The sequence below is a fragment of the Phocoena phocoena genome, chromosome 1, assembly GCF_963924675.1.
Source record: "Phocoena phocoena chromosome 1, mPhoPho1.1, whole genome shotgun sequence".
Taxonomy (NCBI): Eukaryota; Metazoa; Chordata; class Mammalia; order Artiodactyla; family Phocoenidae; genus Phocoena; species Phocoena phocoena.
Window position 1 is genome coordinate 109,750,753 of NC_089219.1, and position 18,614 is coordinate 109,769,366.

The window sequence follows — 18,614 nt, forward strand, 5'->3', positions numbered from 1 at the left end:
TAACAAAAAAGAAACAGACTCTCAGTTACAGAAAACAAACTAGTTGTTACCAGTGGGGAGAGGGAAGGGGGGAGGAGCGTGATAAGGGTAGAGGATTAAGAGGTACAAACTACTGTGTATAAAATAAATAAGCTACAAGGATATATTGTGCAGCACAGGGAATATAGCCAATATTTTATAATAACTATAAATGGAGTATAATCTTTAAAAACTGTGAATCACTACGTTGTATACCTGAAACTTACATAATATTGTAAATCATCTATATTTCAATAAGAAAAAAAATATAGATATTTTAAAACTTAAAAAACAAAATCATTGCTCAATTGAAATTATTACCTGGACACTCTAATGTCCAGGTCTAAATCACTGAGACCATATAGTTTCCTCCACATATGCTTTTTTACATAGATGGGGCAAGTTTTTATGTAGTTGCAATATATGAAAAGAAAGTTGCACAAAAATAACTGGGCCTTGGTTCCTGTTACTTAACAGCTGGATGACTTTGGTTCAGTTTCCCCATACTGAAATAGAGAAGCGAATTCATGACCCAGTTGTCTCACAAGATTGTTGGGGTCATTCAATAAAATAATGTATATAGGGACTTCCCTGGTGGTCCAGTGGTTAAGACTCCCGCTTCCACTGAGGGGGTGGGGGTGGGGCGCCGATTCCATCCCTGGTCAGGGAACTAAGATTCCGCCTGCGAGCCCGCGGGGACTGAAAAAATAAAAGTATGTAGACACATAAGGTACTGAGCAAACGAGTTGTTATAATTTAAGACTATGTTGACACGAACATCAAGTTGTCCTAATATTATTGTTTTTTAAAGATTATGAAATGAAAGAAAAATAAAACATCCTCCACGTCAGCAGATGAATCTGTCACCTCCACTCCTGGCTGGGTTACCTGCTCACCATCCAGAAGGACACTCCTAAGAGGAGCTTGAAAGGTGAACTACAACCCCCAGCAGGCTTTGCGCCCAAATTGCGTCACATAACCTCAGCTCCGGCCCGGGCCCAGCCCTCTCCCCGCCCCCACCATTCAGAAACTACAACTCCCAGGAGGCTTCACGGCGTCTAAACCGTCCTCTTTCCCCCCGCCCCCTGTCTCCCCTTTACCCGCGCCGGCAGCTCCGTGGCCGACTCGGGTCCCGCCGTCGGCGGAGCGGGCGCGCGCGCCGGGGGTCGCGCGGCTGCTGAGAAGGCCGAGCACGCGCGGAGGGAGTGGAGGCGTAGGGTGGTGGGAGTACGGCTTGCTCGCTCGCAAGATGGCGGATGAGGACGGGGAAGGGATTCACCCCTCAGCCCCTCACAGGAACGGAGGTGGCGGCGGTGGCGGCGGCGGTGGGGGGTCTGGGCTCCACTGCGCCGGGAACGGCGGCGGGGGAGGCGGCGGCCCGCGGGTTGTGCGCATCGTCAAGTCCGAGTCCGGCTACGGCTTCAACGTGCGGGGCCAAGTGAGCGAGGGCGGGCAACTGCGGAGCATCAACGGGGAGCTGTACGCGCCGCTGCAGCATGTGAGCGCCGTGCTGCCCGGGGGGGCGGCCGACCGGGCCGGGGTGCGCAAGGGGGACCGCATTCTGGAGGTGTGAGTATCGGGGCTGCCCGCCGCCCCACCCCTTCCCCTCTGTCTGTCCCTGCATTTCCCCTCTACCCCTGTCACCCTCAGGCCGCACCTCCCCTCAACCCCCGAACCGGCCCCCCGCCCCTCCATGGAGGTTGGCCCTTTTACCTCCCCATACCCCGGGTTTCTGGGACCCCTGCACCCTCCCTGTAATCTCCAGTGCCCCAGCGCCCCTACTGCTTTTACCCCTGCCCCCATTGCTTTGGCTTCTTTTCTGCCCCCTTGCCTTCCCCTTTGGCATGCTGCTTTCTGCTCCTCGGTTCCCGTTGCTTTCCTCTTGTTGAACCTCTTTCTGCTTCTGACTGACAGCATCTCCTTTTCTGACCCAGCCACTGTGTGTCCTCCCCAAGTTCTCATCTTGAGCATCATAGTTTCTTGTTCTCCACCACTCCTTTTAGCCCCCGTGGACCGTCCCTTCTGCCCTCTAAACCAAATAGGCAGGACCTTTGGTCGGCTTCTACTTTTCTTCCGGAAACATCATCCCTCCACGCTGCACTCCTTTTTCTTTCCTTAGTTACCCTCTCCTTACGGTTAAGCGCACTCTATATTTTTCTGTCCTACCGTGTGTCCCTTTCCTCCCCTCTTTTTTGTATTCATACTCTGAGAATACCTTCTTTTCTGACCCTTGCTTTTTTTTTTTTTTTTTTGATGGTGGTGTCGTCTTTGACACGATAGTTTCTCTTCACAGTAGTCCCCTTATCACACCAGTATTTTGAATCTAGTGTCTCCATCACCACATCGCTCTGAGAGCATCCCTGTTCTGGCCACTGTCTTCACTTCTGCACCATACTCATATTTTTTTTAAGTCGGGTTTATGGTAGAGCTCTCCTTAGCTCCTACTTCCCCCAAACTACAGCCCCTTTTGGGTCTTTGACCTCCCCACTTTTTCAGGGCATGCCATTTTCATTCTCTCTTCTAGTCTGTTCTCTTGTGATATCATGCTTGACTTTATCCTATTCTTTCTCTCTGAGGTTGTTTTCCCTTCTTTCTCTTTTTTAGGCTCTTTCATGTTGAAACCCATCCTCTTTCCTTGCTGCAGTGCCTCCTGCTTCATATTCCTTCATCCTTACTTCCTCACCGAATACCTTAAAGCTCTGGCAGGATGCTGCCCTGTCTTGCAGTTTCTTTGCAGACCTCCTCCTACTCCTTTAATCCAGGTGTTATATTTGTGTTTTTATACTTTGTATTAAGATTTGTATAGTGACTGCTGATTGACTGGTAGGTGGTGTATGCTCTCATTGTCTCCATTCTCCTCAGCAGTCTTCAATCCTGTATCTCTCTCCTGCTTACTGACTCTTGTATATTCTTTTTTCACACTTTTGCCCTCTCTTTCAGTGCTAGGATTTGCCCTCATGAATCTTTCTCTCTCTTTTTTTGGCCACTCCGCGCGGCTTGAGGGGTCTTAGTTCCCCCACCAGGGATTGAACCCAGGCCCACCACAGTGAAAGCGCAGAGTCCTAACCACTTGACCGCCAGGGAATTCCCTCTTTCTCATTATTATAAATGTTATTTTGACCATAATTTCCATAACCTTCAGTCTTTCCTCTAGTAGAACAGTAGGTTTATACAGTAGGTTTGATCAAGGTTTCAAGGGGATAAGTATTTTGAAGGACCTATAGAGTAGTCTATCCCTTCTTATTCAGCTTATGCCTCTTACCCTTATCCTTGACATTCTTACTCTATGGTATCCATTCATTCTGTTTCCTCTTACCTTCCACCTCAAGAAAGGGTAGTTCACCAAAGTAAGTGTTTGAAGCTATTATACCTATCCTCTGTCCTTCCTGTAAATAGATGCGTTCTTTTTTCTGTTAATGTCCTATGACTTTTCTGGTACTCTGGCAATAATATATTCTTAATTTTTTGGGTGTCAGGGCATTCAGATGCAGAATGCAGTAGTGACCTTTTGCTTTGTACCTGGGCACCTAATTCTTTTCTTTCTAGATAACTCAAAATCTGTGGCTGATGTTTCCTTCTGATAGAAGCTCTTGGAATTGTCATTTTCCTTTCCCTTTGGAAGTTAACTTTGTATCCAGCTGTTTATTTTTAAATTTAAAACTGAAGTATTTATTTAAAATTATAAATTTATCATAAAGTTCTAAATCATTTACTCTTTACTGGAGTAGAGTACTGTGGTTTTTGCAGCAGAGTCCAGATACAAACTAGGTACTCTAAAGGAGACCTCAGATGATTCCCCAGACAGACAGAAGGACTTGCCTCAGGCCCAGGTTCCAGTCTAGGCCCATTTCTTCTTCTAGAGAAAAGACATTACATTTTAGTGGTGATGAGTAGACAACTTTCTCTCTTTTAGTGGGTGGGGCAAAAAGAGCACTCTTTGCTTAGAGAACCTTTTTCTGGAATGTTGTGATGATTGGACATCTACCTGGCATTGGATTCTCACCTTCCAACTGTATTTTGATTTCCAAATTCTTTGAAGTTTCTCTGCTACTATAGTGAAAATAGTGATAGTTGTAACAGAGCCAGGATAGGTGGTAAATTGTTTGGGTCCTCAACTATACAGTTTCTTTCTCTGTCCTTCCCTTCTTCCAAAGTCTACATCTTCTCCTTAGGTTTTCAAGTGAGAGGAGGAAAACAGAGACCAAACAGACATTGTTCTTGAGGGATATCTGTATCTGCTACTTGTTTTGATCTTGGTTAGGTTGATGCTAATTTTCCTAAAGCATTCTTTAGGCAACACTTTTTTCTGTCTCTCACCCATGTTCCTTAAATTAACCTCTCTGTTGTCCCAGGTAGGCTTTGCATGTTGATGAAGTGCCAAGTAGGGTCAGAGTAGGCATAGGTAGATTATTATTGTGTAGATGTAGTTTGTATCGAGTTATAGGTGGATGTCTGGACCTTCTTAAACAGATAATTGTTGATTAAGACTTTTCCCGATTTTAGACACTTTCCTCCAATATGCAAATTATTGTATTCCAATTTTCATATATTGCAGTAGTTTGGACAACTGATAGAGGTTTGAAAGAACAGATGAGATTTACGAGAATAGAAGCTTGGACAAAAAAGAGCATTTTTTCTGTGCATTTCTTTAAAGGCTGCTTACCAAGGCCTTGTCCTAACTGAATCTAGGAGAAGTCATTAAGTTAAATTCAATATGGTTTGGTTTGTCCTTTCTCCCTTCAAAACTGACTAGATTCTAACTGGTTACGGAAAGAGTCATGTTGCAGGCCTTGGTGCTGGAGTATGAACAAGCCTTCTGGGCTCTGAATTTTACTGCAGATGGAAAGTTTTCTTGAATGGCAATGTTAGCCTTCACCTTGTAATTTTTCCAGTGTAACATATATTGAGTGTCTTCCCTTTGATGTATATACACTTGGAGACTAGTGAGTGAAGGATGCTTTCAACAAATAGAACCAAAATAAATATGTCTTTGCATTAATCATATAGCATGTGAAGAAATATTAGACTTCAGGTGATTTTCTTAAGGTTAAGATAGTTTCAAGGGCTCTTGATTGATTTCTTGAGAGATGCCCTTAGGAGGGTTTAAGTGTGCAGTGGATATGGATATTGTACTGTCTATTTTTGAGAGATGAGGTTTGTCTGTTGGCTAGTTTGTTTTGTCTCTTTGGTGTTTGGGTAATATGGTCTTCAGTAAGCATGGACCCTAAGGTTGGCTTGTAAGCATTCAATATCATGATATATTTATGCTAGGCAGAGAGTATATGCCTTACTTCTTTTTTAAAAAAATTAATTAATTTTATTTTTGGCTGCGTTGGGTCTTTGTTGTTGAGTGCGGGCTTTCTCTGGTTGCGGCGAGTGGGGGCTACTCTACGTTGTGGTGCGCGGGCTTCTCATTGCGGTGGCTTCTCTTGTTGCGGAGCACGAGCTCTAGGTGCGTGGGCTTCAGTAGTTGTGGCTCGCGGGCTCTAGAACACAGGCTCAGTAGTTGTGGCTCATGGGCTTGGTTGCTCCATGGCAAGTGGGATCTCCCCGGACCAGGGCTCGAACCCACGTCCCCTGCATTGGCAGGTGATTCTTAACCACTGCACCACCAGGGAAGTCCCACCTTACTTCTTGATAGCTACAAGATAATATAACTTTTCTGTATTAAAGTTAAACCATAAGAAAAAGATGTTTGTGGGTGTATATATATTTGTTTAGTGATAATTTATTTTAAAAACGTATAAATATGTCATGGGCATTCTTTTTTGTTTTTGTTTTTTTAAAATTTTATGTGAAAATTTGAAAATTGACTAAAAAGAGGTTGGGGCCACGTGAAATATTTTTATGAGTTAAAAAAGTACATTCTTAGGATCTGCTTTCTCAGTTGTAGCTGAATTCTATTTGGCTTAGATTTTCCAGGTAGGTTTTGTAAATGGTGTTTGAAATCATGGTTATTGATCAAAGGAAGTTTTCATGGCAGTGATCCTCAAGCTTTAGTGAGCGTAAGAATCACTGGGTGTGCTTGTCAAAAGTATGGATTCTCAGGCTCACCCTTTAAAGGTTATGATTCAGTAGGTCTTGCACGGGGCCTAGAAATCTTTATTTTTTACTCCCTGGCCAGGTGTGGGTAATGCAGCCAACATACCCACCCCATACCTGGAGTGAAACTACAAGCCTTTAATTCTCAGTTCATTTTATTGTCATGATTATATAGAGAGTCATTAGCTAAGACTATATGAACAAAGTGATTTATTAGGCTCTTGAAATCCCAGCCCTTAGGAAAATCAGTTCAGTAGATAGTGGACTAACTGTTGTATCTAATCATCTGCACTTTATTTTTTGAATCTTGATAAGCTGTTGTAATAAAGGTGAGGGTTAAGAGGTAGAGCAAGTTAATAATTATTATTATATTACTTTGCAATTTGTATAGTGTTACAGTTTGCACAGTGTTTTTACATTTGATCTTCACAAGAGCCTTGTGAGATAGGGAAAATATAAGCTCCTTGGTGGCAGGGACTATGTCTATGCTGTTTCCGTAGCTAAATATCTAGCGGCACATAGAAAGTACTCTTCTATAAACGCTTGCTGAATGAATGTATGAGTATTATCCCTGTTTCATAAGAGAGGAAACTGGGTGTTGCACTAATGAATGTTAACCAGAATTAAACCCAGGTCTTTGGAAACTAAATCCAGTGTATTTTCCATTTCTTTGTTTTCTCAGCTCTTCTTGACTGTTAATAGTCAACTATTCTTGACTGAAGTCACTTAAAATTCTTAAAATTCAGTCATATCCCTATGAAGTTGGATAGCAGTTGAACTTTGGTTCTATGATTTTGAAATGTAACTGTGTTATATCTTTATTTACCCTGTCTCTCTTATTGTTAAATTGGGTAGAAGACGGGGGACCAAAATAGGCATTCTTTGCCCTTATTTGTTGCTATCTTTATTGGTTATCAGTGAAGAGAGCATGACGATCGTAATTGCAACCCCAAGAAATACTTTTAATTCCATAGGTAGTGGAGGTGGCAAAATAATAAAACTAAATTTGAAAATAGCATTATCTTCCCCACAGAAATGTCTTCTGCAGCGTTGCTGTGACCAGGAAAAGATTTTTTGTTAGTAACGTGAAGATTTGTTTGGGTCATATAAGTTATGGTGAAGAACAGTTCTTTTTCCAGCCACCACTTTTCCAGTTTGTTTCGGGAGAGGGTTTATTACCACGCTCTAAAGGATAATTGTTTTTTTAGTTAAGTCCCGTTGGGAATAATTCTTATGATATGGTAGATAAGCAAAGAGACTCAGTTGACAAGCAGACATTTATGATTTATGATCACTGCACGGTGCTTTGGGAGCATGATCTGTGGTAAGTTCATTGTTAGATGCTGACATTGCTGGCACAAAGGATATTGTAGTGGTTTAGGTTAGCGCCAGTTAGGGTCATTCTGTTCTTCGACTGTCAGCTATAGAGATGGTTTCTGTGCTTCACTTAGGCAGTCTAGTAAGAGCCAGTGTATGGGTGGTGCAATTCCAGGCCCACATTTGGAAAAAAAAATTTAGGCAGTTTAAAACCATTTTTTAAAAAATTGAAACTCATAGATTTTTTATTACACCCAGTTAAAAAAAAAAAAAAACACCTGAAACAAGTTCCACAAAACTGTGTTTACTAGTATCATGCACTCTGGTATTTTTTAGTCCGTCAGTATTTTGGGTTTTTTGTTTTGTTTTTTGAATGCTGATGGTGGCCCACTGCATTAATTTCATGACTCATTAGGTTGTAATCCACTGTTTGAAAACCAGTGATTTAGGGTATCAGTTTTATGATGTTGCCTGATAATCACCTCATGTTCAGCCTGGTACCACAATTAAGCACAAACTATGTGTAAAGTACTGTTAGGCTTGTATGAGTCACAGAGTCCCTGCATCCCTGCCCTTGGGAAACTTACACTGCGGTGGGGAAGGTGCATGTAAACAATTTACTGCATGTAAAGCAAAATGAAATAATGGAGATAAATGAAAAACACAGTGGAGTTTAGAGGTAAGAAGAGTGAATATGCTTGAGAAGATTGGAAGATTGGTGGGTGGATGGGTCATAGAAGGCTTTTAAACTGTGATTGAAGGACAGGTATAATTTTAGTAGGCAGAAGAGGGGGAAAGATTTTATAGGCTGAAGTAACTGGGTGACCAAAGGGAGGATCTTAGGATAACAAGGAATCGAAAGTTGCTGTTTGTTTATAGACACCTGTGCTTCAGGTTAGATCAAATGGGGTTTTGATTGCCGTGCTAAAAAGTTTGGATTTTATTCTGTTTTTGAGGTCAGAATATCGTTGTATGTGCATTAATACCCAGGACTCCCTGAGAATTTAGTTTTTATTTAATTATTTACCTGAAGAGGTTGAATAACATTTCCAAGGCCAAAGAGGAAAATCACTGTTAGAAGAATTTCAGAGCATCTACTCTCTTGGGCTGTCTTGTACTATATAAAGAAGGGAACTAAAGACAACTAAGCTCTAATGCCCAGAGCTGGGAGCAGCTGGTGAGGAGCTGGTTGCCTTTAATTTGTATATGTATTTTACTCACAGCACAGTTCAGCTTCTCATATATCTGTTTCTCTTTCTCTTATGTTTTATATGACTGTACTTACTATTGTGTTTACAGTTGGTAAGTTTGATCCTATATGCTGTAGGTCCACTTGTGCTCTGCCCTACAGATGTTCTGTTTTAGCTGTATTCCTCTGATTTGAAGATGCCTCCTTTAATTTAAATCTTTTATTTTGGCAGGCAGCATGTTGCTGGGAGTTGAGTGGGACGGAAGACAGACAGGGAACTTAATATGTATAGTACTAAGATTTATACCTGAAGTCTACATTCAAAATGAAAATTCTTACAAAGATCCTTCAAATAAGTTTGTTTATTTATTTATTTGTATGTGTTGGGTCTTCATTGCTGCGCGCGGACTTTCTCTAGTTGTGGCAACTGGGGGGCTGGTCTTCGTTGTGGTGTGCGGGCTTCTCATTGCGGTGGCTTCTCTTGTTTCGGAGCACGTGCCCTAGGCACGTGGGCTTCTGTAGTTGCAGCATGCCAGCTCAGTAGTTGTGGATCGTGGGCTCTAGAGTGCAGGCTTAGTAGTTGTGGCGCACTGGCTTAGTTGCTCCGCGGCATGTGGGATCTTTCCGGACCAGGGCTCGAACCCACGTCCCCTGAATTGGCAGGTAGATTCGTAACCACTGCGCCACCAGGGAAGCCCCAGATAAGTTTAAGAATTGGTGGTGACTGTACAGTGAATTTCTCCTGTCAGTATTGTGAGGGGTACTTCAGAATTAGATTTTGTGATATGGTATCAGTCAAATGCTAGGTAGTCTTTTTTGTTTATTATTTATTGCTCCCTGCTAACTAATAAGGTTTTCATATAGTTGAGGAAATACACCTATCTGCAAGGTATTAAAGTTGCAGAGTAAGGTACTGCATTTGAGTACTCTTATGTGTACTTCCTTTAATGAACTTCCGTTGTTATGAAAACATCTTTTAAAAAAATGTTTTTTGCTTAAGCTATCTGAAATTGCAGATTCTTATGTCAGACCTCAGAGCAAGACTAGAATGACAGGTCTGTGTATTCTGTGGACTTGAAACACAAGTAATTAGTTTACTTCTATTTGGAAAAGTACAGAGCAGTCTGCAGAGTCAGCTGCTTGTGTGGATTTTCTCCCAGCTGCTTTGAAGAGGCTGATTACTCTTACAGAACTATTCAGTGCGATTAACCAGGAAGCTCTCTCTCTCCCCTCCAACCCCCTGCCCTCGACAGTACTTTTATATCTGTGGACCTGTCTAGTTATATTTATTTAGTATGTTTTGAAAATTGATTAACTTAATATTTGGAGATGTGATGACCTCTGTGAAAGTTTGGGAAACTGCTTCCACTTCTTTTGCTGATCAGTTTAATCATGATAAAGTTTGTAATTTAGTGTGCAGTTTGTCTACTGAATGTACCATGCAGGTTACTTAATTCTTTTTACCCAAAATTATGATCATTTTGATTCTGGTAGGGTTAAAAACTATTTTTTGGATCTGTTTTCTCAAGGTACGTAACTTGCATCTCTTTTCTTAGAAACGACAGTGAGTTTTGTTCTCTTTACCTGGTGTTTTGAATCCAAGGAAATGTGACACTAAAGTTTCCCTTTCTGAATTGTGTGCTAATAGATTATTTTAGATTTCCCTGGCCTACCAAATTATCCTTTATGTTTCTGATTTGGAAAAGGTCTTACTGTAACTTTCTTCTTATTCAATATGCTGAAATAGACTACAACTTAACAAAAACTGTACTGTAGTCTGTGTTCCTCAGCTTCCAGAAGAAATTGTGCAAACTTAATTTGGGTTAAAGGATGGTATTTGATTGCCGAAGGGCCATATGACTTAAAAAGTATCTTGTTATTCATTTCTAAGGGCTTCTTACATAGATGAAGGTATTTTGAACTGTTTTTTCAGTAGTAGTGATAGATTTACACTTCTCCTCACACTCAAATACAGTACCTCTGGAGACGAATTGAATATTTAGGAAATGGGTGTTGGGATTCAGGGTGCAGTTTGTCACCGTAGAACAGACTTATCAGATCACATGAAGAATCATGTTTTTAATTGCATTATGTGATAATTCAGAAATAGTAGTGAAATAGAACTTTAAAATATTAAGATTCCTCCTTTGGTAATTTACCTGACTTGCAAACTAAGGTTGTTGATAAAGCAAGTAGATTTTATTCTTTAATTAACTTTCACTGTACACCAAACTAAAAACATTGGGGAGTTGCGTTTAAATTGGCCATTTAGGCAATGGTTCAAATTATAACAGATCTCAAAGACTGAGTTGGTGTTGAGAAATGCTTTAGGACTGATTATGTTTTTTTTGCTGGTGAATAATTGATTGAGGGGGCCTGAGAAATAGGGTAGATAGGAGGAGAATGAGTTAGTCAGGTTAGGGAAACCATTATGGCTATTAGCAACTTTCTTACCTTTATCTAGCATTCATTATCCCAGCAGTGTGAAGAAGTAACCTATTTTCACATCTAGCTTTACATTTAAATTGAACCATAGAGTTGTTATATGCTGATCAAGTTTTTAAAGACAAAAGTTGAAAAGTAAGCAAACAAAAAAATCTTATCCAAACAAGATAAATGCATACTTTTATAGCTTTAGTATCGGGAAATTTCTTTAAGACGTTACTGGTAATACTTTAGCCTCTGTCGTGGGAGGAAACCCATTGTGCTTAAATTTTTTTTTTTTTTTTTTGTGGTATGCGGGCCTCTCACTGTTGTGGCCTCTTCTGTTGTGGAGCACAGGCTCAGGACGCGCAGGCTCAGTGGCCATGGCTCACAGGCCTAGCCGCTCCGCAGTATGTGGGATCTTCCCGGACTGGGGCACGAATCCGTGTCCCCTTCATTGGCAGGCGGACTCTCAACTACTGCGCTACCAGGGAAGCCCCTGTGCTTAAAATTTTTAACTAAATGTGGTACATTTAGTTTTTATGAGATGAAACAATATAATTATAATAGATTATTCCCAGAATTAACATAAAATACAGGCTGCTTTTTAAATGTCAACATGTTTATTTCTTATTTCTTCTTCTTACCTCATTTTGCTCTCCTTGGAATCAGTGTTTATTTTTTAAAAAATTAATAAAAACAATTTACTTTTATTTTCAGTATATTTCAGTAAAAGAAAACATAGCCTCACTTTGGAATTGCTTACATAATTGAATGTCATATTTTACTCTTAACCATTATTTTTATTGCTACCCACAATAGAAAACAAAATGATCACTAATACTAAGGCTTGAAAAATGTAGAGCTTGCATAATATTTTTAGTACTTCCCTCTAAATACTGAAACCAGTATAAAAGTTAAAAATAAGGAATGAAATTATGGAAGTGCATGAAGGAAAACCAGTATTGAGTTTATGTGCTAATCTTAATAATTTTTTTTCATTCACTCAGGGATAACTTTTAATGAGTGCTTACTACATGACACATACAATATTAGTCACTGGGGATAGGAAGCTGAATGACATGTAGTCTTTGCACTAAGGAATTTTAGGTTTGGTGGAGAAAGCGGCAGCCTTAGGTTATTTCTTAAGCATAGTTGACCTGATTCTTATTCCTCCTCCCTAACCTCCCCCGTCCTGCCTCACCACAATGGGATGAACAAGTTTAGAGCAATTCCTCCAAGCCGCCATAAGTACTCTTCTGCCCTTAGTTATCTAAACTAGTAATGCAGGTGCCTAGAGACTATGTGCATGTTCACAGGACTCTTCCAGACACAAAATGTACTAAAACTAGGAGGACTGTATAGTTTATTGTCCAGACCAGGACACTTGAAAGGGGCCCATTAATTATGCTAGGATAAAAGGTGTAAACTAGTTGTGTCCTGGCCATGTGGAGCACAGATCCAAAGCCTTAGTAATTTTAATATAGGAGGCTGTTTTAAAATTCTAAGACTAGAATTTTGTATTTTATTAGGAGGGAAATGAACAAGTTTGTTTTTATTCGTGGTGTCAAGTTGTTACATTGGCCTTACAGGTTGTTAGATAACAAATGAACTTTTCTTCTGAATAGCTTGATTATAATTTTATATTGATTTTTAAAATCCTTAAAACCTTAAGCCTTATTATACTTTTTTTTAATTGAATGACAAGATTCATTTATTTAGAAATAAGTCTACCTGTGTAGATTATATTTGTTTCCTGACTGCCTTGGAACTAGAAGTTTTGAGGAATCTATTACTCCTTCCCAAGTAGTAAACCCTTGTTACTTGTGGCTGGAGGTATTATGGTCGAAAGACAGATGATGCTTATTTGTACTTTTCCTGCCTCAGGCAGCATTCTTTGTGAATCGAACACCCAGCCAAAGGTAAAAAGTCCCACTGATGGTGAGCAGCTTATTTGACATGTTATTTATTCTTTTTTCCCTCTTTGGGAAGACTAGATGCTGATTGACATACCTCTCAGTTTCTCAACCCTGTCAGGGCCATACTTTATCGTTATTAGTACTCTCTTTTGCCCAGCATTAACTTTTTGGATGTAGGTGCTTTAAAATATTGGTATAAATGTTGAATTTTGCTTTTGATACTTAAAAAAGGCTTTGGTAAGGGTTTGTGAATTAGGGCTCTCCAAAGAATGCATAGCCTCCACCATTATAAACTTCCCCCACCAGAGAGGTACATTTGTTAGAATTGATGAGCCTACATTGACACATCATTGTCACTTAGAGTCCATAGTTTATTTTAGGGTTCACTCGTGGTGTTGTATATTCTATGGGTTTGGACAAATTTGTAATAACAGTATCTGCCATTGTAGTATACAGAGTAGTTTCACTGCCCTAAAAATCCTCTATGCTCTGACAATTCATTCCTCTCTCCCCCTAAGCCCTGGCAACTACTGATCTTTTTACTGTCTCCATATTTTTGCCTCTTCCAGATTATCATACAGTTGGAATCATATAGTATGTAGCCTTGTCTTCTTTCACCTAGTAATATACATTTAAGTGTCCTTCATGTCTTTTTATGGCTTGATAGCTCATTTCTTTCTAGTGATGAATAATATTCCATTGTCTTCTGGATTTACCACAGTTTATCCATTCCTCAACTGAAGGACATCTTGGTTGCTTCCAAGTTTTGGTAATTATGAATAAAGCTGCTTATAAACATCTGTGTACAGGTTTTTGTGTGGACAAAAGTTTTTGACTCCAAAGAGCGTAATTGCTGGATCCAGGTGGTAAGAGTATGTTTGTTTTTTTTTTTTTTGCGGTACGCGGGCCTGTCACAGTTGTGGCCTCTCCTGTTGCGGAGCACAGGCTCCAGATGCGCAGGCTCAGCGGCCATGGCTCACGGGCCTAGCCGCTCCGCGGCATGTGGGATCCTCCTGGACCAGGGCACGAACCTGTGTCCCCTGCATCGGCAGGCGGACTCTCAACCACTGCGCCACCAGGGAAGCCCAAGAGTATGTTATTTTTATAAGAAGCCACCAAACTGTCTTCCAAAGTATACCCTTCTGCATTTCCACCAGCAATGAATGAGAGTTCCTGTTAAGCCATATCCTCATCAGCATTTGGTATTGTCAGTGTTTTGGATTTTGGTCATTCTAGTAGGTGTTTAGTGGTATAAAATTCATTTTTTAAATTATAAAAGTAATGTATTAGTAATGTTAGAAAATTTGGAGACTAAGGAAAAAAAATCACCTGTCTTATCATCCTAACACAACTACTTTTTGTATTTTGGCTGTCCTTTTTTAATGTATTTGTTATGAAGTCATACTGTTACATATAATTCGTGATCTAATTTTTAGAATTAATAGACCATTTTCTAGAATAGTTTTAGATTTATGGAAAAATTGAACAGATAGTGTAGAGTTTCCATATATACATCCCCCACTCCCACCATACAGTTTTTCTCTTATATGTGGTTATTTGTTACATGTTTAACATTTGTTAAAATAAATGAACCAATGTTGATACATTATTACCAGCTGAAGCCCATAGTTTATTCTGATTTCATTAGTTTTTACCTAATGTCTTTCTATTCCGGGATCCCATCCAAGATACCACATTACATTTAGTTGTCATGTCTCCTTAGACTCATATTGGCTGTGACATTTTCTCAGTCTTTCCTTGTTTTTGATGACCTTGACACTTTTTTTTTTTTTTTTGTGGTACGTGGGCCTCTCACTGCTGTGGCCTCTCCCCTCGCGGAGCACAGGCTCCGGACGCGCAGGCTCAGCGGCCATGGCTCACGGGCCCAGCCGCTCCGCGGCATGTGGGATCCTCCCGGACCAGGGCACGAACCCCTGTCCCCTGCATCGGCAGGCGGACTCTCAACCACTGCGCCACCAGGGAAGCCCCTACCTTGACACTTTTGAGGAGTACTGGTCAGGTATTGTATGCCTGACTATTAGAATTTGTCTGATTTTTTTTCATGATTAGATTGGAGTTTTGGTGATTTTGGGAGGACAGTCACAGAGGTAAAGTATCATTTTCATCAGTTCATATCAACTGTACATACTATCATCATGATTTATGACTGTTGATATTGACCTTGATCATCTGGCTAAAGTAGTTTGCCAGGTTTCTCGACTTTAAAGTTATTCTCCTCCTCCTCTCCCCCCTCTTCATACTGTACCCTTTGGATAGGAGTCACTACATGCAGCCCACACTTAAGGAGTGGGAAGTTATGCTTTTCTCCTTTAGTATGTAGTAACTGTATAATTTATTTGAAATTCTGCATAGGAGAAGAATGTCTCTTCTCCCCTGTGTATTAATTTATTCTGTCATTTATTTATATCAGTATGGGCTCATGGATAATAATTTTATACTTCGGGTTGTATAACCTGACACTACCACTTTATTTTGTTGCTCCAGTTGTTCCAGAATCAGCCATTGGTAGCTCTTTCAGTTGGCTTCTGTGCCCTTCTACCATACTCTCATCAATGTGTGTTTTTTTGTTTTGTTTTGTTTTTGAGCACTTCCTTACTTTCTGGTACTACACAGTGCTCCAGGCTCATCTTGTGTGTTTCCTGCCCCAGTCCTAGAATCAGCCATTTCTCCAAGAGGCACTGGTTCTTTTTACTGGAGAATGTTATTAGAAACCAAGATCTAGGCATTAGGTATGGTTCTTGCTAAGAGGGTGTACTTTCAGGCCCTCTCAGCTGTCAGAGCAAAGAAATATATGTGTGTTTATTAACTCCTGTATATACACGTATCTATAAATATTTCTATATGTAACCATCTGTATCTATATTAAGTTAAACATGAGTTCTTACTGATGTCTCTAGCTTTTGTTCATTACCATATGGATGTTTTATCCCCTTCCTCTTGCTGATTTGTACATTTCCACTCCAACAGTGAGAAACTTGGCTTCCTACATCCACCATTTATTTACTTAATTTTTCAATTCCAGTGTACATGTGTAGTAATACCAGAATTGTTAACCTGTACCCCTGCGGGAAACAACTTTATTAACTAGAATACAGTATTTATGTGCAGTCCCTTTGGCCTTTAATCTTACAGAATTCATTCATTTCCAGTTACTTAGGTCTGTACCTTTTCCCTCCTACCCGCTTCCATGAGGTTTTTTGAAATAGAGGCCTGCGTACTGCAAAAAAAAAAAAAAAAAAAAGAGATTTGAAATACAGTTAGATTCTCTTGTTATAGCCTGGAATTCTCTGAACCTATGATTTAACAAAAAGTTGCATATATTAAGGTTTACTCTCTGTGTGGTAAAGTTCTGTAGGTTTTGACAAGTGCATCCTCTCATGTATGCAGTGTTACAGTATCATACGGAATAGTTTCTCTGCCCTAAAAATCCCCTGTGCTTCACTTATTCATCCCTCCCCTCCCTCCAAGCCCCTGGCAGCACACTGATCTTTGCCTTTTCTGGAATGTCATATAATTAATTGGAATCATACAATATATAGCCTTTTCAGATTGGCTTCTTTCCCTTAGCAATATGCGTTTAAGATTCCCGCATGTCTTTTTGTGGCTTGAGAGCTCATTTCTTTTTATAGCTGAATGATATTCCATTGTCTAGATGTACCACTTTTGTTTATCCATTCACTTATAAAGGACATCTTGGTTGCTTCCAGTTTTTGGCAATTATGAATAAAGCTGCTATAAACATCTGTGTGCAGGTTTTTGTGTGAATATAAGTTGTCAACTCAATTGGGTAAATACCTAGGAGTGTGATTGCTGTATCTTATGGTAAGACTATGTTTAGCTTTTTAAGAAACTGTCAAACTGTCTTCCAAAGTGGTTCTACCATTGAATGAATTGCTGTTGCTCCACATCTTCACCAGCATTTGATATTATTGTGTTTTTTTAACCAATCAAATAGGTATTTAATGGTATTTGCAGTTCTCCAATGATGAGTGATGTTGAGTAACTTTTATATGTTTATTTACCATCTGTATTTCTTCTTTAGTGAGGTGTCTGTTCAGATCTTTTGCCCATTTTTTAATACATTAAAAAAATTTATCTATTTATTTATTTTGGCTGTGCTGGGTCTTTCTTGTGGCCCACGGGCTTCTCTAGTTGAGGCTCATGGGCTCTAGAGTGCACAGGCTCAGTAGTTGCAGAACTCGGGCTTAGTTGTGGTATGTGGGATCTTAGTTCCCCGACCAGGGTTAGATCCTGGGCCCCCTGCATTGGGAGTGCAGAGTCTTAACCACTGGACCACCAGGGAAGTCCCTGCCCATTTTTAACTGGCTTGTTTTCTTATTGTTGAGTTTTAAGGTTCTTTTATATTTTGGATACAAGTCCTTTATCAAATATGTGTTTTCCAAATATATTTTCCCAGTCTGTGACTTGTTTTTCTTAACAGTGTCTTTCACAGAGCAGAAGTTTTTAATTTTTATAAAATTCATCTTAGCAATTTTGTCTTTCATGGATCACATTTTTGTTGTCTAAAATCTCATTGTCATAATCACTAGATTTTCTCCTGTGTTATCTTTTAGAAGTTGCATTTTTATAATCCACTTCTTAACATAACATTGGCCCAAACATATTTACAGATTATTTTGTTCTTCATATTTACAATTTTAAATGGTTGCTTTATAGTTAAATTGTTTTTCTATAATTTTCTTTATCATTCATTTCCCCCTATTGCTGACTTTTTATAAGAACAGAAATTTGGAAACAACCTAAATAATGAACATACTTGTACCTTGCTTTTTCTGTGTTCAGGATTATTTCATTTCTTTCAACAAATACTTGAGAATGGTCCAAATGCCACTGTAAAGTTCTTGCCCTCATGGAGCTCATATTATGATGATTTCCTTAGGATAAATTCTCAGTAAGGCCATTTTGGGTTGAAAGAACATGAACATTTTTATGACTTTAGATGCATATTACCAGTGAAATGGCTTTCCATTTTCTACCTGTTTATGTAGTCATCGTCTCATTTTCCACATAAGTTAACATTAAGAGTAATTGAGGTAATAGTTTTGTGCTTTTAAAATTGTTAACCAGATTGTTTATTAGAAAAAATGCAAGCGTTTTAGAAACCTTTGACCATTTACTTTCTCTAGTTGTACTTCTCTTGTCCTGTCAGTAAATTAGGTGTTCTAAAATGTTATTATTTCTGAAACAAAATTCCAAAAAGTTCATGGTATTTAGTGGTCTGGCATTGTACTTTGGTACAGACACGATCAAGCTTGACTTCTTTTGGCTATTTTTATTGCTTATGCATGTCTGAATCCCTTATCTCCAGAGTGTAAGGGCAAAGTACAGCATGATTGCTAATACAATTAGTCAGTTATGTGACTTGATTGTTTGCCTAAGTTAGATATCAAAGAGGCAGAGGTGGATGAAAAGGAGTCAACCTAAGCCAGCCAGATGATTTAACTGCAAAATTTTAAAGGACATGTCTTTACATTTCAGTAGAGTAGTTCCTTGTTTTTTTTTTTGTTTTTTTTTTTTTTGCTGTATGTGGGCCTCTCACTGTTGTGGCCTCTCCCGTTGCGGAGCACAGGCTCCGGACGCACAGGCTCAGTGGCCATGGCTCACGGGGCCAGCCGCTCTGCGGCATGTGGGATCTTCCCGGACCGGGGCACGAACCCACGTCC

The 18,614-nt window shown here is 39.8% G+C and overlaps 1 protein-coding gene across 1 annotated transcript in view; it reads left to right on the top strand.

The window, feature by feature from the left end:
• Positions 1–1,151: 1,151 nt before the first annotated feature.
• SNX27 (sorting nexin 27) overlaps positions 1,152–18,614 on the top strand; it is an 82,897-nt gene continuing 65,434 nt past the window's right edge. The window contains exon 1 of the mRNA XM_065877603.1: positions 1,152–1,587. Within this exon, the coding sequence (XP_065733675.1) occupies positions 1,268–1,587 (320 nt within the window). The 5' untranslated portion in view covers positions 1,152–1,267. The remainder of the gene's footprint in view (positions 1,588–18,614) is intronic.